Source organism: Microtus ochrogaster, chromosome 8, assembly GCF_000317375.1.
Source record: "Microtus ochrogaster isolate Prairie Vole_2 chromosome 8, MicOch1.0, whole genome shotgun sequence".
Classification (NCBI taxonomy): Eukaryota; Metazoa; Chordata; class Mammalia; order Rodentia; family Cricetidae; genus Microtus; species Microtus ochrogaster.
In genome coordinates, this window is record NC_022015.1 from 72,392,636 (window position 1) to 72,416,214 (window position 23,579).

General features: G+C 49.9%; 1 protein-coding gene across 4 annotated transcripts in view; it reads left to right on the plus strand.

Annotated features, from left to right (window-relative positions):
- Nucleotides 1-23,579, plus strand: part of Pax2 (paired box 2) — an 84,934-nt gene that overhangs the window by 30,623 nt on the left and 30,732 nt on the right. For 2 of the 4 annotated variants that reach the window (XM_005352343.2, XM_005352344.2), the window contains exons 4-6: nucleotides 6,565-6,650; nucleotides 8,476-8,595; nucleotides 14,419-14,487. In XM_005352343.2, coding sequence (XP_005352400.1) covers nucleotides 6,565-6,650; nucleotides 8,476-8,595; nucleotides 14,419-14,487 — 275 coding nt within the window. The remainder of the gene's footprint in view (nucleotides 1-6,564; nucleotides 6,651-8,475; nucleotides 8,596-14,418; nucleotides 14,488-23,579) is intronic. The other 2 variants (XM_005352346.3, XM_005352345.2) reach the window with 1 other exon arrangement.

Below are 23,579 nucleotides of genomic sequence, written 5' to 3' on the forward strand. Positions count from 1 at the left end.
ATTATATATAAAATATATATTGAGAGAGAGAGAGATCTCGACATCCTCTGGGAAGATCTCTCCTAACCGAGAACCTATGTGTTCTAGCTGTGTCCTGCTCTAGCCGGAATGGAAAGGTGTGTTCTCAGCTGTAAGGAATGACTGCCTCACTGGTATTCTCATTGTTCAAACTAAACCTCGCAGAGCCTGTGAGCAAGCCTGGGCAACACCTCTGAACCATGCACACTGCAGAAGTCGAGCCCACAAAGGGAGAGTGTGCGTGGAGGCCCTCCAAGTGGTCACTGTGGAGACAGAGGCAGGGTTTCCAGGGGCCCTTGTGTGAGGAGAAGGTAAACCTCAGCCTCTGATCTGTAAGTTCTGTGGGGTCCTCTGCAGGAGGCACCACATCAGGAGAGGTGACAGCTTCCGGGTGATCTATGGCATCTCACTTGCTAGGAAACGTCTCCAGCTGGCTTGCCTCAGGGCCAAGCCGGGGATACATGCCCAACCCAGGCAGTGCTCAGAGACCTGAGATGAAGCAATTACCTGCATTTGTTGGATGAAATATCCTTTGCTGAAGCAAATATAGTTGTTTGTTTTAAGAATGAGCCAGCTCTTGATCACCATTCAGCTTGAAGTCACTGGCAGAGGCCCCGCCCTCTCACTGGTTATGGGCTCAGTGGCAGTCAGCTTATCTAATCTGAAACATTCCCTACCTTGCCTTACAGATCCCATACTAGGGATTGAGTATGTTTTGTAGACTCCAGAGTGGAACAGTCGAAGCTGGCTTATATATGTACAGAGGACGTGTGCTCAAATACTTGACATTTTACTATTAAGGCTCTTGGAGCAAACCAATAATATGAGCAGGCTTGGGGGGCAGCCTGCTGTTCCTTGAGGAAATGATTCCAGAGTTTCCAGGGCAGACTGCTTCCTGCCAGTGAGTGGGATTTCAGGAGGACTTTCTCTGGGATCCCGTGTCTCGGCAGCTGGCCGTAACACACGTTGTTACTCCCATGTCCCGGTGAGGACTCGTGGGTTTCAGCAGCCTCTTAGCCTCCTTGTCTAGGTCTAGGATACAGGAGCTTGGGAGTCTGCTCGCTTGAAAGTCTCTCTCTGGGAGCAGAAGAGCTGAGGGGTTGAGGGTGTGGGCCTTGGGATGAGTCTTCTTAAATCCAAATCTCTGACTTGCCGTTTATAAAACAGATGGCCTCTGACCATCTGCGAAGCAGCTTCCTGGGAGAACGGAGCAAATGAAATGTTGGATGTACTTAGAACATGGCCTCTCACCCAGGCAGGATGCAGTGCTCTTTAATCACTAAAGTTTCATCGGGGAGGCGTCACTCTTAGCTGGGCTGACCACCTAGACCTTACTCCCTCCAGGGGAGCTGTCGGAGGTCATCTCAATGCTAATAGGACTGCCTCTTCTTTCCACCTGAGGGGAAGTTTTTGCACACCATTTATTATCATATAATATAATGCAACATACTATCATACATAACATAACATAATATGATGGGTAGGCTAACTTGGAAACCCTGAGGCAGACCGTGGATGGATGGATGGATGAATAGATACATTTGTACTAAGTATACATACATTATATCATTCTATTGATTTGTAAAAAGTTCCCGGTCTGCCTGGCTGTAATGAGATTTTTGAACTTTGCGTGGCGATCAATGAGAGGAATATTATTGGCCTGGAGAATTGATATACCTGCTCTCGGTGGCTTGTTCTGCTCCCAGGCCAACCCGGCCCCCCAGGTGTACGATTCCAGCAGACACTTAACCTTTTTTACAGTGTCATCAGGCTAAAAGGAATCTAATAGTGACACAGGACTTGTGCTCAGCACTCTGCCACTATTGCTTTCCTGTCACAAATAATTTATAGCTTTCTATTTCCATCCCAGAGCCCTGCACCCCAGCCCTACCTCCCGCTTTCCCCCAGCTCCCGGGAATCAATAAACTCACACAGTCATAGTGGGACTTCAGGGTGCAAGGAGATGGACAGATGGACAAAGAGGGAGAAAGAGGAGCCGAGACAGAGATGAAGAGACCGAGAAAGCCAGAGAAGGGTTAAGTAGGAGTCCGACTTCCCAGTGAAGGTTGAGCTATCTCCTCACCAATGTAACAGGCCTGCTGGGAGAGCACCTGAGACTGTTTTGATCTTCAAGGTGGGAGGAAGTGGAGGTCTCCTGGGAGTTTAACCAAAGAGGAAGTGACCTCACCATCTGCTTCATCATCTGAAGCGCTGCCATCACCTGAGTCCTCTGTGGATCCATCCCAGGGCACTTGGGCGGAACTCAGTCCAGGCGCAGCCTGCCTTCCGGGAAGTCTTTCTGATTGCAACCTCTTGGGATCAGTCCGTGGCTCCTGCTGCTGTTCATCTTCTCCATGTCTTCCCAGGGAGTACCTGCATTGATCCAGTTGGGGCATCTTAAGAAGGGAGGCCTCCTGCCTGCACCTGGCTTGGCCCCTAAATTGAAAGCAGCTAGGCACAGGGGTCACCCAGAGGGATAATAACACAAGTGAACATTATTATTACAGCTAGCATTTATCGAACCGGCCATCATTCTAATCATTTTACATGAATTATCCTACTTAATCCTCGCCGCAGCCCTGGGAAGTCCATAGTAGTATTATCTCATTTCGCAGATAAAGGGGTAAGAAAAGGCCAAGGGCTTCCCAAAAAGAGTTAAACAGAGCTGGGGTTCTGACTCAGGTAGACTGAGCCTGGAGCCCATATCCCAAACCCCTCACGAGTCCAGGGGTGGCGGTACACACCTGTATTACTACCACTCAGCACCTGGGAGGCAGGAGGACCAACTCAGGCTTTTCTGGGTTATATAGTGAGACCCTGTTACAAAACAGCAAACAAACAAAGACAGAACAAACCAAGGCCTCAGGAGCTGGCTCAATGGCTAAGAGCATTGGCTGAGTTTGTAAAGAACCCAGGCTTGCTTCCTAGCACTCACATCATGGCTCACAACTGTCCATAACTCCAGTTCCATGGCTCCAATTCTCTCTTCTGTCCTCCATGGGTACCAGGCATGTGGATAGTATTTATACACACACACACAGGCAAATATTTGTAAAATAAAAATGAAAACATCTTTTAAAAAAAGCAAAACCAAGATCTGAATTCCTTTAGCTATATGTGCACCCTTGGGAGACATTGCAATCCCAGCAGTCCCTTTGTTGGAAGCAAGGTAAAGCACTGAGTAGGTGGGCTCTTGCTGAAATGAAGGAGGAAGAGCATCCTGTGTGGGAAAGTCCGCTCGGGTGGGAAAGGGAGCAGTGCCCTCTCTTTCACGTTGAGCCCAGGATGTAGGAGGAATATAAATAACCATAGAGTTTTCAGAACCCCAGTTCTTAAATTCCATATGATCAGCTCTGGTGCCTGGCAGGTGCCCACTGCCTGGGGTCATGGATGGGCACCAAGAGCCTTAGTAACTCATAGCAGGCACCCTGCCCAGCTTCTCTCCCATGCACCACCAAGCTGCTGTCAGGGCATAGTGATTTTCCATCACTTGCTGCCTCAGCTAAATCTGTATCAGTGCCTCAGGGGTCAGAGGCTCTGGTAATAAAGACAGGAACTGCACCAGCCAGTCCAGTTATCTGTGTGCCCTGGCCCCAGCCCTGGAACTCCTTAAACCAGAGCCTGTCAGTCTTTAAGCGGGACCACTGCAGGTTCACCAGACGCTGGAAACTTGTGTAGAAACAGCTGCGTGGGAGAAGTCTTACCTTCTACACTTTCGTAAAGGTGGGGTCGTATTGCTCTCAGTGACTCAAAACCTCTCCTCTATCTTCTGACTGCTAAGGGTACAAAGCTGTAGAAGTTCCTTCCTGACATTCTGGTTGTCTTTGTCTAACTCTGCCCTGGTCCTTCACTCCAGTCCCCCACTATTCTGCCCTGCTTTGCATCCTCCATCTATTGTCTCCCTGGCACCCTCACCCTCTTCCTCTTCTCTGGTACTCCTCTTTCCTGCCCTGAATCACCCTTCCTACCCTCTGTGGTTACTGGGCCAATCTCTCACTTCCACACCACCGTCATCTTTTAGAAGTCCTCTCTCTTCCCTGCACCTCTTTCCAGGATCCTGCTCCAGCTGCCCAGAAGTCACTAATGGCCGCCATTGGCACTGTAGTGTCCCTCCATCTAGTGAGGTCAGGCTACCCTGCTCTGTATTGGTGCTGCTGGTGGCTACAACTGCAACCTCCCATATTGTTCCATGTCCCTTTCCAGTAGACTCCTTTCTGCGCCAGTCCATGCCTGGGCTTGCCCACCTCACACATCCAGAGCCAACAGCACACTTCCTTCCCATGCCATTCACTTCCTGCATACCTGTTCTCCACAATGATACGTGCCACACGGCTTCCACTATCCAGGAGTGGTTTAGAGCCAGGCTTGACTCCAGTTAGTCATCAAACCCTGACCAGTCTCCCTTATTTCTTTTCCTTCATACTTTTGAAGGTTCTCACCTTTCTTTCTTCTTTTCTTTTCTTTCTTTTCTTTTCTTTCTTTTCTTTTCTTTTCTTTTCTTTTCTTTTCTTTTCTTTCTTTCTTTCTTTCTTTCTGCCCCCTCGTTAGTATCTCACGCGGACATATTAGCTTCCTGAGATCAATCACTTTGACCGCGTCCCCTCTAGTTTGAGCATTGCTCATGGCTCCAGACCTCTTAGGCTTGACTCTTACATGATGACGGAAGGATAGTAAAGTAGCAGAAGATGCAAGCTTCAGAGACTGAATTTAGACTCCGCTCTAACTGGCAGTATGGTCCTAAAGAAACCTTAATCATTAACCGTCGTCGGCTTTGGTTTTCTATCTGCAAAGTGAAGGCAATGGTACTTATTTCTGAAGTTGTGCAAATGAACAGAAGTACATATGGGGTCATATAGGCTATATATAATATTGATGCACCCATTTTAATGAGTGGAAAAGAGCTGTTTCTATCATCAGGTGCAAGCTTTCAGCCCCGTTTCCTCTCCTCCTGCTCACACCTCTGCTACTTCTGACTGTAGGTGCAGGCACCAGCCCAGCCTTGTGTTCTGCCTGGGCTTCCTCACTAGTTCCCCACCCCCCAGCACCTGTGTATAACACGCTGCTATTCTCTTGTTCATCTTAAAACCAGGTTCATATTTTCCCCCCTGGGGAAAGAGACCTTGGAGAGGCTGTGTCACTGTGAGCCTGTTATTGTTCACTTGAAGACACTGAGGCACAAAGACACTAAGTGATAAATGTGAAGCTGTGTGGCTTCTTAGTGACAGGGACCAAACATTGGCTCTGTTGTACAGCCTGGTGCACTTTCTACTGTTTCCTGTGCCCCTCTGCAATTGGCTTAGCTCGGCTTTGGGTCTGTGCCAGGCTCCACATCCTCATTCACTTCTCCTCCCTGATCCCTACCTTCAAGGGATGCTTCTTCTTCCTCTGGACCTGGCCGCCTCATTGCCTTGGGCTACCTGGCAGTCTTTAAATATGAATCCCTCCCCCAACTTTCCAGCACTGGGAGAAAGTGTTCCAACTATGTGCTTGTAAGTGATTAGAAAAAGCTCAAGTTGAGCTGAGGGTGGTGGTGGTGCACACTTTTAATTCCAGTACTCAGGAGGCAGAGGCAGGGGTAATCTCTGTGAGAGAGTTGGAGGCCAGCCTGATGTACAGAACAAGTTCCAGGACAGCCAGAGAAACCCTGTCTCAAAGAGAGAGAGAGAGAGAGAGAGAGAGAGAGAGAGAGAGAGAGAGAGAGAGAGAGAGAGCGCTGTAGTTGAAAGATTCCCAGCTTGCAGCTTCCTGGGGTAGATGTGAACTTGGCTTTCTGCAGGGAGGAGTGACGCTAAGTTGGATAGGGTACAGGAAGAAGCAAATTGCCCAGCCCCTAGGTTTGGCCTCTCCCATTATGGGGCTCTTGTGTTTTTCTGGACTCCTGTGAGGTGGGCTTCTCCTTCCCAAGAGGATTTCATTTGTTTCTTTATTTCCCGGGGGTGCACAAAGCATGGTGCTAGCTCTTCAACCAGTCTGACTCAAGGAAGACCATAGAAAAGAAAGGGAGGCTGTAAGCCAGCCAGATGAGGAGCCGGTTGTGAAGGGCCTGATGCCTGGCAGAGACTAGATGTTGTGGGATCATGGGTGACCAGCCCTGCGTTTCTGCCTTCTCTCCTATCTTCAATACACGAGGAAGCTCCTTCCCTAATTTTGGTCCTAGTTGAAAAGCCAGTCAAAATGACTTTCAGACGCAGCTGTTCCTGGTACTAGGAGCTACATAAATGTGACTGAGGAGAGAAGGTGGGTCCACTAGCCACCAGGGCGGGCCTCACCCCTCAGAAACGGAAAACATGCTGTGGTCCACTTGACTGAGCCTTAATTCTTGCTGTCCAAACTCAAGCTGCAGCTCAGCTGGTGTTCAGGGCAGGACAGCATGCAGGCCACCTCTGCCGAGAGCTGTGCTAACTGAACTGGGGAATAGACAGGAAGGAAAGCTCATGCCTTGCAGCGGTGGGTGAAGCCTGCGCTGGGCTCAGCAGGGCCCCTCTGCCAGGCAGGGCGAGCCTGGGCCTGGCCTGTGACCTGTAATGATGTTGTGATGCTTTGCAGGATCATTCGGACCAAAGTTCAGCAGCCTTTCCACCCAACACCGGATGGCGCAGGGACAGGAGTGACTGCCCCTGGCCACACCATCGGTAAGAGGGCTCAGGAAAGAGGGAAACCAACTTAGAAAACGCAACTCAACTCTGGGAACTGTCCACTCCAGGGAGATCTATGGTTCTGTGATCCCCAATCACTCCTTTCCCTCCTAGGGTACTGATGCCAGCTCAGTGCCTCCCACATCCTCCTCAGTCTGTCTTCTCCCCTCCTCTCCCTCTCCTTTCCTTACTCCTGCCCCTCAGCCTTTTCCTTTGGGTGTTTCTTCTGTTCCACCATCATTTATTGTATCTGATGCACTCTCCCTGTACACCTTAAGTGCCACATTGTTTCAAATCTACTTTTTTACTTCCTCTTTTTAAAAACATCTTTTTTTTGAGAGGGGGGGGTGAGTTGGAGAAATGGCTTAGCAGTTAAGAGCACCTTTTGATCCTACAGAGTAACTCAGTTTGGTTTCCAGGACTCAAGTCAGGCAAGACTCATGACCACCTGTAACTCCAGTTCCAGAGGCTCTGATAGCATTCTGACCTCCTCAGGCATGCATGTGCACATATGTGCACACATACACATGAGTTTAAAGAAATAAATATTGGTGGGCAGCAGTGGCACATGCCTTTAATCCCAGAACTTGGGAGGCAGAAGCAGGCGGATCTCTGAGTCAAGGCCATCCTGGTCTACAGAGAATTCCAGCACAGCTAGGGCTACACAGAGAAACCCTGTCTCGAAAAAAAAAAAAAAATTGAGGGGGAGGAGGAAGGCACGGAACGCATAACCTTATGCATGGTAGACAAACACTTTCCCATGGAGTTACATACCCAGCCTTTAAATTATTTTTTAAAAAATTAAAATTTTTTTCTCTCTTCTCCCCAATCTCTCTCTTTCTCCCAATCCTTTTCCCTCACCTCATGTGCACGGCTATGTATCTGTCTGCATCATTCCTTCTGGCTTCTTTTCTTTTGCCCTGTTTCCTCCCATCTTTCTGTCTCTGTCTCTGCTGCTCTCTGCCTGCCTCTCTGCCCCCCTTAGCTCTTCACAGGATCTCAGAGATACAACCCAGGCCTGCCAGAACACTTGCTGCAACTTTCTAAGGGCCCATGCATAGGCACACTGACTGCCTTGCTTTCCTTCCCTGCTGACCAGCAGGAGAAAGACAGATCCAGCTCTGCTGGGGCTATGGGAGCCTTTGTTCAGCCAGGCCTGGGCTAATGTGCTGGAGGGTGGGGTGTGCTGAGTGGTACCTGAGCTGACCATAGCATAGTGAGTGTGTTCGCTGGCCTGTCCCCAAGAGGGGAGTAGGAACTTCTCCAGTGATTTCAAGGCCAGACACATCCAGGAGAGAGAGAGAAACACTGGGACCAGCTTTGTGCCTCCCCAAGTGTCAGAGATGGGAAACCTCAGATGCTAAATCAGGGCTGGCCCAGGAGACCAAGAAGCAGTCAGCTGGGGTTTGCTTGGAAGGATTTTTTCAGCCATTGGAATAGGTGGAGGCTAGAAACGTGGCCCCAGAGGGCGTCTTTTGGAACTGTGCTATCCAGAAGGTCACTGAAATGCTTTCTAGACAGCTAATCTTGATAGTTTCTGGGCCTAAACTACATCCGTTTGAGAGGAGGGCCTTGAGGGACCAGTAAATGCCATAGGTGGACCTGGAGGCCGGGGTTGACTTGTCACCACTCACTTCAGGCTGGGCAGAAGTGCTAACAGCCTGCATTGTCTGTCTGTGGGAGTGATTCCTCCCTCAAGCCTCAGAGGAAGGAAAAGGATATGAGCTCCTTGTCCTTCTGCCCTCTGTTCCCCCCTGTCCCAGCCCCGGGGCTCCAGTCACAACTGTTCTCCTGATGGTGTTCCCTCCTTCTTCTCATCCAGTTCCCAGCACGGCCTCCCCTCCCGTTTCCAGCGCCTCTAATGACCCAGTGGGATCCTACTCCATCAATGGGATCCTGGGGATTCCTCGCTCCAATGGTGAGAAGAGGAAACGTGATGAAGGTAAGGGGGAGGGAAGCGCTTTGGCTCCCCTTTGCGTGCTTTGTCCTTGGACTCGGGCTCCGGTTTCTGCTGGCCTCCCAGCTGCTCTGCCGTGAGATCAGTTTTAGCAGCAAAGCCTAGGTACCCCCACTGCCCTGCTGGTTCCTGAAGCGAGGGAGGGAGGCTGCTGCTGGGGCCACCAGCTTCACCATCTGCTCATCCCCGATGGTCTCACCTTCTGCTGGGACTCACCCCAGCTGTCCCCGCGGGACGCCAGGAGGAGTGGCATAAACTGTTTACCTTGGGAAGGTTGTAGAGGTTGGGGAGACAGCTGGTATCTGACCTGGGGATGAAAGGCCAGCCTGCTTTGGCCTCACTTGATCCCAGTTAGAGGTAGCAGGTGATGCGGACGTGGGCAGCCCTGGAGTCCTTTCTCGTAGCACATGGACACTGTTCCCATTGAAACCACTTGGGGAGCTGGACATAGGGCCTTACCCTACTCTTCATCATGAGAGTGGACACCATTCTGATTCCCACTTCTCCAGTACCTTGGGTAGCGAGGACCCAGTTAAGAGGAATGGGGAATTAAAGAGGAGACATGGGATGAAGGAAAATTAAGGGAGAGCCTGATAGGCATAAACATGAGTCAAGGTGCTTTTTGGAAGCTTGGTACTCGTGGTGCGTTGGTGGCCAGCTAGTTTTCTTCTGGTGTGTGAGGCCTGGGCCCTCAGATGAACACAGATGCCAATATCTCAGGCCAGCTTCCTGCTCCAGCTCTCTCATAGTCCTAGCTAGGGAAGTGGTAACCTCTGGCATTTTAAGGAGTACGGGTTTCTAAAGATACTCTCCATGAAACAGACCCTGCAAAAATGAACATAAAGGAGGAAGTGACCGTATGTTCCATTAGCTCAAGGAAGTCGTAATTTACGTCTGTTGTCCCTGCATCTGAACCGGGCATGTCTCCTTTCCCTTCGGAAAATGTTGTGTTTGGACAGTTAGGTTCTGTAGTCATCCCAAGTGTAGACAAGCCCTTCCTGAGGGGGTAAAGAACAGAGACAGGGACAACAATGACATTCCTTAAGCTGCAGACCCAGGCAGAGGGAAGACAGCGGAAGAGCCCTGGCCTCCAGGAGAAGGGACACAGTGCAGGAGAGACCCAGGCCTGGCAAGACAGTGATGACCTGGTGCTGGCCTCCTTCCAGGAGCCCTAATGGCCTCGTTTCACAGGGAAACAGCTTGTCTGGCTTGATTTCTCTTTCTTCCAAAATATCCAAACCCATTTGGCTGCCACGGCCTTTGCCACTCACTAAATTTCATTGTGGTTGTTTTGGCGGCAGCCCCTGATGGGCACAGGGAGACTACGGGAGAGGCCCTAAGCCCCGGTTCTCCCTGGGGCTTCTGACATCCAGGCCTTAGCCAAGCTCCCTGGCACCCTGAGTGCCTTGGTAGAGTCTGCCTCAAACCCTGAGGGTTTCTCTTTAGCCACCTGCCTTGTTTAGAGTGTGAGGTGTCCAGGGGGACCGGAAGGTCACCGGAACCCTTCTGTGCACCCCTCATTGGTCTGAGGTGGTGGCTTTGTGCGCCTTCTGCTGCCTGGGCCTTCATGGATGGCCAAGGGAGGCTGGGGCTATCCAGGCTGGGCCAATTGGCCAGGGCAGGAACAGAACGCTCTCCACTCCTCTTGTTCACATCCATTGTTCCCAGTCAGTTCAATTCAGCAACCTCCACTCCCACCCCACTCAGACTGTCAGCTATGAGAATAGCTGACTTAGTACAGAAGGTCCCTAAGCCAAACAAAATATAATTCTTGTCCTTAGGAAGCTTATATTCTAGCACATATGTTAAACACTGCGTCCAGAGAGTTGAATGACCATCAGATACGGTGTGGTGGAGATCTGGCCAGGCCTTTGTACGGAGGAGGTAGAGAGAGACTCATGGCCAAGAAGGGCTGTCCTGTGAGGAGGGCCCTGGGGATGGCTGAGGAGGGTGTTGAGGACAATGTCAGCCTGAATTCTGTCTGCTGCATCAAGCCTGTGAACAGCAGTCGCAGCGTGACTTTAGCAAGAACGAGTTGAGTGGGGAAAAGGGGAGCTTTGAGAAGGAAGCCCAAGTGGACAGAGTCACAGGAAGTGACCAAAACTGAGCTATGGAAGAGGACAGGTTTTTCTCTGAAGGCAGGAGTAGCCCTAAATCTATCTGGGCAGGAAGACTCAGGAGCAGGGTTGGTCTGGGGCCTCCGGTGCCAGTGCAGGACGAAACTGCAGCCGGCAAGTGAGGAATGGTGAGAGCCTCAGACGCTCTCTGCTAGGCCTAACCAGGTTACAAGAAACATCAGGGATCCCACCAATTTTTTTTTGTGGGAGTTTTCTTGCCCTGTTTCTACCTCTCTCTCTTTCTCTTTTTAAAATCACCCCCAGGCCTGATGGAGCTGTCCTCTTCCTGGAAGCTGGCCCTGGGAGGGATGCCAGCTTCCCCCTCCCCGGACCACCATCTCAGTCTTGATCCATGGGACCCAGGTGGGACAGGAGAAGAGGGAGAAAAAGGATGTAAGGGAGACCTGGAGGACTCCTCCCCTTCCCCCTCCAGAGGCCTCCAAACAGCAGGGCCCAGTTTGCATTAGGGAGAGACTCAGATGATTAAGAATGGGGAGATAATTATGTGTCAAGATGATGTAGCCCAACTCCGCAGTCGGGCCAAGGTAGCAAAGCAGCTGGCAGGCCAGTTAGTTGTCGCAGGAGGAGCCTCGGGCATAGGCTGTACACACACCCAGGTGTGTCCTTCAACTCTTGGGCCAGGACTCTGGGTAAAATGGAGACTGATCTGAGGGAGGGCAAAGTATTGGGATGGATGTTCAGGGACCAGACCCCAGAGGGACTAGAGGACGAGATGCATCTTCCTCTGGGAGACTCCTACATGTAGCAACTATATTGACCCTCCTTTGACCTCGGACAGAGTGACATCTCCCTAGAAGTGTCTTATCTTGAGGCAAGATGGGCATCCCTCTGCCCTTCTGCTACTCTGGTTTCCACCTCACAACATGGCCCATTCTTTAGTTCTAACCACGTTATGGCAGTGGGCATTAGCAAGGTCAATACCTGCAGTGTGTCCTGCATCAGTGCAGACCTTCCTTCTCAGCAGCAGTGACTGGTATCACACTGGTAATAACCAGAATGTGACTGGCACTGGCTCTTGCGATGTGGACAGCATCGCTGGTATCAGTGGCAACCATGGGGATATCCACCGAGGGCCAATCAATTGGCTTTGACCCAGGGTTGAGGTGGGGGAGATGATGGAGACTGCTTCCCAAGCTCTGACCTGGGGAATAGGCAAAAATTCAGACTTTCTTTGGAGAAATGTGGCATTCAAGAAGCTTGAACCCTCCTCCTAGGGATCCAGGACCCTAGGCAGAAAGGCCAGGGGGAGATAAAGAAAAGATGCATGAAGGCCCTGGGACACAGTCTGTCTGTCAGTCCAAGGAGGAGAAATTTTTATCAACGCCCTGTTGAAATCTTCAGTTCTAGCCTACGGTCATGAGCAGTTATATTAGAGATTGCTTCTCTGGGAATTTCTAAACATAATTCCCCGAATATTACACACCTTGTCTCTTGTGGTTGGAAAGCAGGGTTGTACCAGCCCATCTATAATCAGACCGAGGAACTCAAGCCAGGCTGGGGGTGTGGCTAAGTGGTAGAATGCTTGCCTAACAGGCATAAGGTCCTAGGTTCAATCCACAGCCTGGCAAGCAGCTGCTTTTCAGTGCATTGCTGTCCACTGGTGGCACCGGTGAAGCTCAGGGAAATTTGATAACTTATCCAAAACTGCAAATGCAGTCATATGGTGAGAGTCTGCTGATCTGTGGGAGGGAGGTGTGTTGGTGTCAGCCTTCCATGTGTGGGCTTGCAGGGGGCCGTGGTTTTGTATTGCATTAATTAGGTGTACAATGAATTGTGCAATGGGGTGGTGCCAAGCTGGTGCTGTTGTGCATTTGTAGGCAGGACAGGCTGCATGGCTCCAAAAGGCCGAGTCCCGTCACTGTGTGAATAGCTCCCTTCTGCCTTGGATGCCACTGATGCTGGAAGAAGAGGATTGTTTCCTTGCTTAGTCTCCTCCTAGAAGTTCCCAAGAGCAGTGCTCAGGTGACGCTTGGAGCACATGAGGGGACGGAGCTATGGGAATGATCAACACATGTTTAGGTGCCCTAGACTGAGGTGGAGAAAGTTTCCAAACTGCGTATCAGGAAGGAAGGAGCAGGGATGAGCTGTGGTGTCTCACAGTGCTGCCTTCACTGTGAACACTGGACTGGAGTCCTAGAGTCACTCTGTGACCTTGGGGAAGTCATTTCACCACCCCAGCTCCTTTGTCAAATGGGGTAGTAACAACCATTACTTCTTTCGTTTGTTTGCTTTTTGAGACAGGATTTCTCTGTGTAGACCTTGCTGTCCTGGAACTCACTATGTAGACCAGGCTGGTCTTGAACTCAGAAATCTGCCTACCTCTGTCTCCCAGGTGCAGTAATTAAAGTCCTGTGCCACCACCACCTGGCTCAACCCTTATTTCTTACAGAGAAGTTTCTAAAACCTTAGGTGTCTAGAGCAGTCTTCTGTTTTTAAAAAATTTATTTATTTATTAAAGATTTCTGTCTCCTCCCTGCCACCGCCTCCCATTTCCCCCCTCCTCCCCCAACCTGTGGGTCACAACGCATTTAGGGGCCAAATGATCCTTTCATGGGGTCACCTAAGACAACCAGGAAACACAGATTTTTTTTTATGATTCATAACAGTAGCAAAACTAGAGTTATGAAGTAGCAATGAAGATAACTTACGGTTGGGGGACACCCACAACATGAGGAACTGCATTAAAGGTGGCCACATTAGTAAGGTTGGGAAGCGCTGCTCTAGGGTGTTGGGCCAGCTCCACCCTGGACAATGGGTCACCGTGTACCTAGGCAAAAAATAGTCTAATAGGCAGGTTCAGACTTCACAAGGAGGAAATGAAGCTGTGAGAGAAAGAAATCTATCTGGGCCTACACTCCCTAACCCCAACGGGGCTCTTTGTCACTCTGAGGGAAAATAATCTGGAAAGGAGGCGGCAGCTGGCCTCACCTGCACGGTTGAGACACCTTTGTCTACCTCTCCCTGTCCACGTCATTCTGTGGTCATTCAATGGGCCGCTCGTCATGTTTCAGCTTCCACTATAGTTTTTCTATGCATGTAACTATGAAAGTCCCTTTGTTTTCTAATCTGGGGCCATGGCTCCCTGTCTTTCTGTGGCATTTCTATCCCTACATGCGAGTTTGTTTCTCTACCCGGGAGAACATATGCTTGTTTTCTGAACCATATATAATATTTCTATGGTTTAAGTAAGTGTATTGTGTGTGTGTGATGTCGCTGAGATCTTTGGGAGTCACAGGATGTGGGATGTCACATGTGGAGAAGGCATGCAGTTTTCTAGGTAATTCACCAGCTTACAGAGAGTATTAGATGGCCATGCTGATATCAGTAGCCAGCAGAATCCTAAGCCAGACCTAGGCGTGTTGAGAGTTCATGGTCCTGCGCATGGACCTGCATATAGTTTATCCCCAAGAACCCACTGCTATCAACCTATATCTGTGGGCAAATCAGTGGGCTGCCCTACGCCTACCCCTGAGAGTTGCCAGGCCCCAAGACTAGGGAGACTGAGGCAGAAAACTAGTCCTTCCTACTCAGGCTGTGTGTGATGTGCAGCTCAGAACTTTTGTAGCTCTTTGAAGAGGAGCCTGGTCTCCCAGTTTGGGGATCTGGCCCCCGATCTACCTGACTGTCCTTCGGGATCTCTCAGTGTCTGTCTGTCTCTTATTTACTCTAGTCGAGGTATACCCTGATCCTGCCCACATTAGAGGAGGTGGAGGTTTGCATCTGGTCTGGACTTTAAGAGGTATGAGGGCTAGAGGGAACATGGTGTGGGGGTCAAAGGGGATAGCTTGGGGGTGGTGGCTAGAGACACGGGTCCTAAGGGCAGACAGCCAATTGGAGGCAGAGGCGCAGACTTTCCTGGGAGCATTAGAAAGCTAACAGTCTTTCTGCCTGGATTCCTTCCACCACGGGCCACCACAGAGGTTTGGGGCTGAGGCCTGGTGGCCCAGAGGGTCAGCCGCTCAGTGGATGGGGGCAGTTTTTCCAGCTCTTGGAAAAACAAAGAGTAGATCGGGTAGTAAAACAAAGGCAAAGGAGACCTGGAAGCACCTGACAGCCCTAATTCATCACGGCCCAAGTTTTTTCCTGTGTTCCCATTATATTTGTTTGTAAAAGTGGAAATCAATTTTGAAGGTAATTTTCTGGAAAGAATGGAAGGGAGGTGGGAGGGCCGGATAAGGCAGAGATGGTAAAAGGAAAAATTTAGGCCAGGCACAGCCCAGGGGCAGCTCTTGGCAAGGTGAAAGAAAATTGCATATTCAATCTCCATCCATGAATCTCCCTCACTGCTGCCCGCCTCCTGCTTGAAAACAATGAAGGCTTTTTCCCAGCGCTGGGCAGGGCCTCGTATCAGCCTCACTTTAACTTCAGGGTCATTAATTCCCTGATTATTGAAGGAGAGGAGAGGGTTGCAGCATCGTCAATTCCAAAGGCACCCCCCATGTGATCAGCCACTGGCTGGGGTGGAGAGGTGAGGTACTTCAGAAGGGGGGGGGGAGAGGAAATGGGGGAGCCACCTGGACTGGGGGGCAGGAAGCTGGGAGGAGGGTGGAAGAGGCAGTCATTACTGCATACCTCTGTTGTGTTGTTATTGCAAATTAAAAGTAGCATGTTCCACTCCGCAGCTATCTTTGGGGAGGGAGGGGCACTGAGGGAGGTGGGGGATCTTATCATTGCTTCTTCAGCAGACCAGCGGTGGTGTCACCGTGTGAGGTGACATTTGAATTTACAATTCCGCTGAGAAAAGCCATTAATTCACAAATTAACATTTCTCCCTCTCCCTCTCTCTTTAACACTCTCTCCCTCTCTCACATGGATGTGCAAGCAATTGAAAAGACAAAGGAAATAGCCTTAAGGAAGAGACTTTACTGCTAGTCTGTCTGTGCTGAGATTGCTCCCCCTGCTTCCAGATAGATAAACCAATTACCTGAGCAGCTCGGCTCCTGGCCGCCCGTGATCGCCTCCTTTTGTAGGCTGCCTCCATGGCTGGCTTACACTCGTGTATCTCATTAATGGGAACCAGGCGTGCCCTGGTCACCAAGCTCTTCCCAGATGGCCTTTGGAGGAACCATGGGAAGAGAAGCGGTGTGAGACCAGACAGGCAAGGGGGATTCTGGGGAAGAGGAGAAGCTGTCCTGGCCTTGGATCTCTGGGTACAGCTTGCTATGGTAGCAGCTTAGGGGTGGGTATGCAGGTGAGCACAGCTGGACCTGAGAGGAATGTGGGCTAGCATTTAGAGGCAGAGACTGTAAACTGAGTCTGACTCTCTCAATGCCTTCGGTCTTGGAGCTTGTCTCATGAGAAGGACATGAGGAAGTTTTGCTGACTACACACTGTTTCAATGGGACAGGATACAGCCTGAAGGAGCTGGGAGAAGTGTTGAGAGGGGGTCAGAGGACACCATAAGACCAGACAGGCAAGAGGGATCCGTGGGCCAACAAGATGAGATTGGACTGATTCTTTAGCCTAAACCAAGCACCTGGGCACAATTGTGCCCACAGAATCCTTACACACACGTGTGAGTGCACACACATACACACACACGTCTGGGAAAGAGTTCAGTGAGAGCGAGTTGGTAAGAGAGGAGGATGCTATCTGACTGGTTTCTTAAGAGTACCATAATCCTCTCCTACCCATAAGGAAGTCTCTCCAAGACCCCTGGCAGACACTTGAACCCATAGGGAGCTTTATATGCCTAATCCTGTCTATACAGGCTTTGTTTCTCCCAATGCATACATACAAAAGTTGAATGTATAGATTAGGCACAGTTAGACATAAACAACAATGATGATAAAGCAGAACAATTTTAGTGATAGTTTGCTATTGTGAACGTTAATCCGATAACTGAGACAGCCACTGAGTGACCAGCAGGAATACACTGAGCACAAGGATGGTTTGCTCACAGGGTGGGACTGAAAGATCTATGACTGGAAACCTATGAATTGTTATTTCTGGAATTTTCCACTTAATGTTATTTATTTTATGTGCACTGGTGTTTAGCCATGGGTGTCAGATCCCCTGGAACTGGAGTTACAGACAGGTGTGAGCTGCCATGTGGTTGCTGGGAATTGAGCCCTGGAAGAGCAGCCAGTGCTCCTAACCACTGAGCCATCCCTCCAGTCCCATCCACTTAATATTTTTAGATGGAAGATAACTGAAGCCAGGGAAAGCAAAACCTGCCATAAGGGAGAAGTAAGGCTCCTTGTGGATCACGCTGGGGTTTTATGGCTTTGTGTGTGCTAGAGCTACCTAGCGTGTGTCACAGGCTCTGCCTCAGTGCAACAGGTCCCTCAGCAGTCCAGGAAGTGTAGTAATAAGAGTGGCCGCCTGCTAGCTTATGCCTGAAATAACAACACACAAACTGTATTCATTTAAATACTGCTTGGCCCATTCTCTTCTAGGCTAACTCTCACATATTAATTTAGCCCATTTCTAATCATCTGTGTGTAGCACCCCAAGGTGTGCTTACCGGGAAGATTCTAGCCTATGTCCATCCTGGGTCGGAGCTTCATCGTGTGTGCCTCAGAGAGCAGAGCTATCCCTGCGTCCGCCCAGGAGCTGGGAGCATGGCGTCTCTCTGAGGCATCTGCCCCCGAGAGGAGAGCTGTTGAGTCTGAGCTCACTTCCTCTTCCTCCCAGCATTCTGTTCTGTTTACTTCTCCCACCTATGTTTTAACCTATCAGGGCAAGCAGCTTCTTTATTTAATTAACCAATGACCTTCCTCCATCAAGGAAGCAAAGCTCGATCATGGGAGCCCCCATCTAGGCAGGTGCTGAGGTTCAACTACATTAATAATTTATGTTCATCTCCAGCAAAGACTGCAAACCTGGCTACTGTCCAGTTCGAAAAAGAGTTAAGTTCAAAGGTCACTAAGACTCCAGAGAGAGAAACCCACTTATAAAAGTTCATTCGTAGTTCTGATTATACGTTCTTGATAACCAAGGAAATGAGACTGGCTGTACCTGTGGCAGGTTCTTTTCTATCTCAGTTAGATCGCATATTTCAGCTGAATTATCTGGATAACATTGGCCATGAACCTGTGACTCTTCAGAAGCAAATGCAGGTTGTATTGATGTTTTACTAAAGCCTTCGGAGTGGGCTCTGTCTAGAAGTAGCTCGTGTTTTTTTGTGGGGAGGTACCAAGTTTAACCATGGCTGTGGGGGATGGTCACATGCAGAGATTCATAGGCCTACACTAGAGATGAAAGTCACGTTGGTATATTTCCCCTTTCCCAGCTAGTTTGTGGTGCTGTGGCTCAAGAGTTAAAGTATTCTGAGGCTCGCTGTAACCGTGTGCTTTCTCTGTACACTGACAGCAAGAGCAGGTTGGCAGCCCCAGGAGAGGAGGTACTGACTTGATGCAGAGGGCATCGTTTGGGTCTCTCTGCTCCTGCAAAGGCAAACAGGTCCTCCACCTTATTATGCCTTTCCTTATTGTCACCCTCACACGAGAAGCTATCATATCAGAATCTGTCTGCCATTCCTCATCTTCCCCTAGGCAGCTGCCCTCCAGCCCTGTAGGCTGGTTGGCTTCTCCTTCCCTCTCTCAGCAAGGGCATCCCTGGAGAAATCCCCTGCTTCAGACCTTCTCTCCTCCCTCTCTCCTCCCCCAGGACAGCCTCTTCCCTTCTCATAGAGAGGTCAAGGCTCTCCTTGACCCTGCTGCTTCGGGACCCACCTTCCTGGGTGCCCCCATCTTCTGCAGACCAATGGGCAATGGGGAAAGACAGGCAGCATGGAACCCCTGGGAATGGATATGAAGAAAATGAAGGGTTGAGAGCCCCAGGATGCCGACAGTATTCTAGACCATTGAGACTAGAGAGCGACCCTTCCTCATCCTGCCTTCCTCAGAGCCATGGCGGCCTTGGGGCTGTCTGGGATCTCATTTTCTGGCCCATAGCAGTGGAAAAGCCAGACAGGCTGGGAGAGGGTGGGGCCTGGCGCAGGGGCTGGGAGTCAGTCATGAGTCTCAGAGCCTAGATGTGGCAGAGCCAGTAATTCAAACCATCCTGACCCTTCAGTGAACCCAAACCTGCTGACCTTGACAGCACTACACAAGAGGCCTCACAAACCTGCTGCAGGCCGGCCTGCTTTCCCTCCCTTCCTAGCGGGCCTGTGGCCTGGCTCCCAGGTGGCTCCGCATTTGGCCATCCTTATGAAATGTCAGCATCCCCTCCCTCCCTGAGGCAGGCCAACTTCAAAGCCCCCTTTGTGCTCATCTTTACTGGAGGTAGGATGTGGGCATCCCTTGGAGCCTGTGGGGGACCCTGGACTGTGCCTTCTCCCATCAATGGACACGCAGAACTTGTACTCCTTCCATTCTGCTCAATGCTCAACCCCAGCTTTCATGTGTACCTGCATAGTGTGTGTGTGTGTGTGTGTGTGCGTGTGTGTGTGTGTGTGTGTGTGTGTGTGTGCGCGCGCATGTGCACCCACGCATGTATATGTCAGGGTACATACAGGGGCAGAGAAGGTGATGGAGACAGAGCAGATGGGGGAGGAAAAGAGAAGCCAGAGGAAAACAGCCCCAGGAACCTGCATTAAAGTAAATGCAGGTTATGAAGTTTATGTTTTCCTCCTCGGGAGAGCTGGATTCCATCCAACAACTGCTCTAAGCTTGCCAAGTGGTTCTAGAAGAAAAAAGTGTGGGCAGGAGAGTGAGTGAGTCAGTGACAGAGGGAGAAACGCACGGACACTGTGCAAATGCTCAGGTGGGCATGCAGACACACACACAGAGAGAGAGAGAGACAGAGAGAGACAGAGAGACAGAGAGAGAGAGACAGAGAGAGACAGAGACAGAGACAGAGAGAGACACAGAGAGAGACAGAGAGAGACAGAGACAGAGAGACAGAGAGACAGAGAGGGAGAGGCTGAGGATGTCTGAGAAGCCAGGACAGAGGGATGCAGATGGGATGACGTTTGGAAGGAGAGGCTCCAGCAGCTCCTCTTTCCTCCTCTCTCCAGGCCCACCTGCCATCTCTATTCCCACCTTGGGCAGTGTGACCAGCCCAGACACTTGGCAGTATGGGCACTGGGTGTCATGGCTGTATGGTAAACTGAACCAAAGATATTATGGACCAGCTGGGACAGCCAGTTTGTGGAAGGCAGTAAGGGACAGTATTGGACAGTGGGAATGAAGACTTGGCTGAGGAAGGGACCAGAATATGGTACCACTAGTTCTCCTTGAAACTTACCTCTTCTTCCGATGCTGGTGATGTCCACATGGGCTCCCGTAACTACTGAAGACAGCTGGTCTCTTAGGGAAAGATTATTTGAGAACTTGGCTTTTCTCTGAGAATTCTTTTTTTTAAATATTTATTCGTTTATTATGTATACAACATTCTGCCTCCATGTATGCCCGCATGTCAGAAGAGAGCGCCAGATCTCATTACAGATGGCTGTAAGCCACCATGTGGTTGCTGGGAATTGAACTCAGGACATCTGGAAGAGCAGCCAGTGCTCTTAACCACTGAGCCATCTCTCCAGCCCCCTCTCTGAGAATTCTTAAGGAAATAAATGACTGACAAGGTGAGGCCGTGAGAGATCTCAGAGGGACTTACAATAAGGGACTTAGAACAGCAACCCTTCCAGACCTTCTGCAGACAGCACAGGGCTCACTCTTGCTTACTGTGCTCTAGGAATATGTGAATGGGCCAGAACTCATAACTTCGTTTATTATTTTTATAGTAATATTATAGTATTTATAATAATATTTTGTTTTTCATTAGCAAATATTAGTTATAGATAATGATGGATTTCAGCATGATATCTCATACATGTATATTTTTATTATATTCACCCCATAATGTTTTCTTATCCCCCTCCCTTCTTCTAATCCCCTCTTCCCAACCAGTCCCTTTCCTCTTCCATTGCCATGGTTTTCGTGGGGGAGGGGGTTAGTTTTTCTGTTTTCTTCCTTTCTTCTTTTCTTCCTCCCTCCCTCCCTTCCATGAGTGTGTGTGTGTGTGTGTGTGTTGTGTATAGTATATGTCCTACTGAGTTTATCCAGGACCTGGTTAAACTTTTGAGAAAAGGGACTGTCAGGGAGAATGTGGCTGAAAGGGAAGAGTGCCTTGACTCTGACCTGCCAGTGAGATGTCAGCTCGCCACCCTGTCCCCATGTCTCTTCAAGTTCTGCCAGGATCTGGGACAGAGGAGAGGTAGAGGTAGAGTCCGCAAAGGCACAGAATGGAGAGAAGAGGGGAGGCAGGAGAGAGGGGGAGGGGAGGCAGAAATTGCTGATTGTGGAGACCAGGGCATGGCAGATATACCAGGCGCTGAGTTAAGGCTGGAACTGCCCAGGGATGGCCTTGGTCCTTGCTGTCCCCTGCTCTCTCCTCTGCCCTCTTTATTCAGCCCTCCCCCTTCCCTCCACACATCTTTATTGGTTCTGGTAATGGCCTTGATTTGCATGTCAGGCAAAGCCTTGCTACACACACAAAAAGAAAACCCCAGCCGTGGCGGTGTGGCAGTGTCAGCTCTCGCTGTTGTTCGACAGTGTAAAATTAAATTAATAAAGCCCCCAACACAGGAAAACATAACAGGAAATTAATGGCCTTTACTGTTGCTCTGATGCAGTCATTTGCAACCCTGCTTTCCGCACCAAAGACTTCATAAATGCAAGCAGTTTCTCTAAACAAGCATACTTAGGGCGGCCTGGTATGTAATTTTTCGCCTTGCTTGTGTCCTTAGAGCTAACAAAGCCCCCTTCCCTCTTAGCTTTAGAGAGGTTTGGACCAGTTCTGACCCAACTGGAGCCCACCAGGCAGAAGGCCCCAGTCCCTTTTGGAGGGGGTAGAAGGAGAACTGGGGTTCAAACAGGGACTCCTCACGCCAGGAGCCCCTCCTGCCCACTGAGGGTAAGCCATCAGGAACTCACCCCTAGTGCTCTTTCCTCCCGTGGGTCTGTCTGCTCCCCCACCACCTCTGTGTGCCCTCCCATTGCCTCTGGCCTTCATCTTCTTCTCCCCATTTCTATTCACTGAGCATCTCCAACTTCTTCATACAGAGGCCAAATGGGGCTGGCTCTGCCTCAGCAGAGGGTAACTTGAAGGCTTTTCTAGGGTGGAAGAGGAAGCCAGCTTACCCAAAATGAGCCACGTAGCTGCGCTAGTGCAATTTTCTGGGGTTCTAGGCTCCTCTACTCCGTCTCTTTTTTTTCTAGGTTGGCTATAAGCCTTGAGGGCCTTAAATGATCATTTTCATGATCTCTGTGTCCACAGACAGATTTCAAAGCTGTCAGGCTATGAGCTGCTGTGGTCAGTAGGTAGGGTATTGAAAACACAGGAGTCCTCTTGGAGCTTTGTACCAGTGTGGGCCCCAGTGCCCACTGTGCTGGAAAGGCAGGGCTTCACAGGCTGGCCCTCGTGGCTATGCACTCAGGAGGGGTGCAAGGAGATGACAGAAAGACCCAGCAGGCAGCAGGGCTCGCCTTGGGAATGGCTGTCTCCAGAGACTGGGAGAGCGGTGACAAGGGAGAATCCCAGATTTTTGAGGGTCGTTGGTCTTGCCTGCCTTTCACCATAGAGCCCACCCTTCCTGCAACTCCGCCTGCTGGACTACAGCCTGTGCGTGGACACTGGGCATAGCTTGAACAGTGCCCGCCGTTTGCAGCTATGCCTTTCTCTGCTTGAGGCACAGCATAGGACAGGAGCCCACCCCACACCTTTCTGGCTCTATTTTGAGTATTTACAATCATAGCTTGCACAATCTAAGTTTCTGGTAAAATATTTAGAGGTCATAACATTTACCAGGACCACAGTGGATGGTGATAAAGGACCTCCATTTGATATCTGTCCTTCATTGTCCCTTCCCTCATTTCTACCCTATCTGCCAGGCTCTCAGCAAACTCTCTGCTGAACCCTGGGTGGATTTCAGTTTCCCTCATGATTCGGTTCCTCCGCTCGAGGGAGTCCCCTCTCCATCCTGGTCACCTGTCTCTGGATTCGTGAGCACTGAGTCTCAGAGACAGTCCAGCCAAGGCCAGGTACGTTACTGCAGAACCTCTGCCCCTCTCCCGCCTGGAGACTCTACACCCATAACGTAGCCTAAGATTACATTCGATTTTTTAGCAGCCGTGTCAGACTCGAGCACATATTAAGCTCATGGTCAACTAAAACCTCCAGATCTTTTTCACATCAATTGCTATCCAGCCAGGCCCACCCATTCTGGACTTGTGTAATTGATTTTTTTTTTAACCTAAACATAGGGCATTCCATTTATCCCTGTTGCATTTTCATCTTGTTGGTTCAGGCTCTTAACTCTACTGGATGAAAGTCACAAGGATGTCTTCTATATCACTGTCCAAGAAGTCCTGGGAGTTTTTCCTCCTCTTCCTCCCCTCTTCATCTTCCTCCTCTTTCTCTTCTCCTCCCTCTTTCTTCTCCTCCCTCTTCTTTTCATTGTTATTTTCCTTTCACATAAAGAAAGTCATGTGACAAAAAGTGAAGCCCTCCTCCCACACTTTAGATACCTTCGAACTCGGCAGTCGCCAACTATCGCACTCTCCCTACCCTGGCCCTGTCCCCGGGAAGGGGAGAGCCGTCTTTGTCAAATGTTAACATATTCTATATCTGTATGATTTTCTTAATAAATCAGTTAAGAAAGAAAATATCAGTGTAAGAAAATGGAGCGCCTGCTTTGGAAAGATGCATGATTTACTTACAGAGGAAAATGGGACAGCTCTTGACTTCAAGAAGCTTATCATCTAGTTGAGAGACAGATGTGCATAGGCCAATGTGCACGCATCACGCAGGAAGAACATGGCTGATGCTGTGATCATGGCAGGATGGCTACAAGGAATGTTTCAAAAGACAAAACAGAGTTGTGTCTTC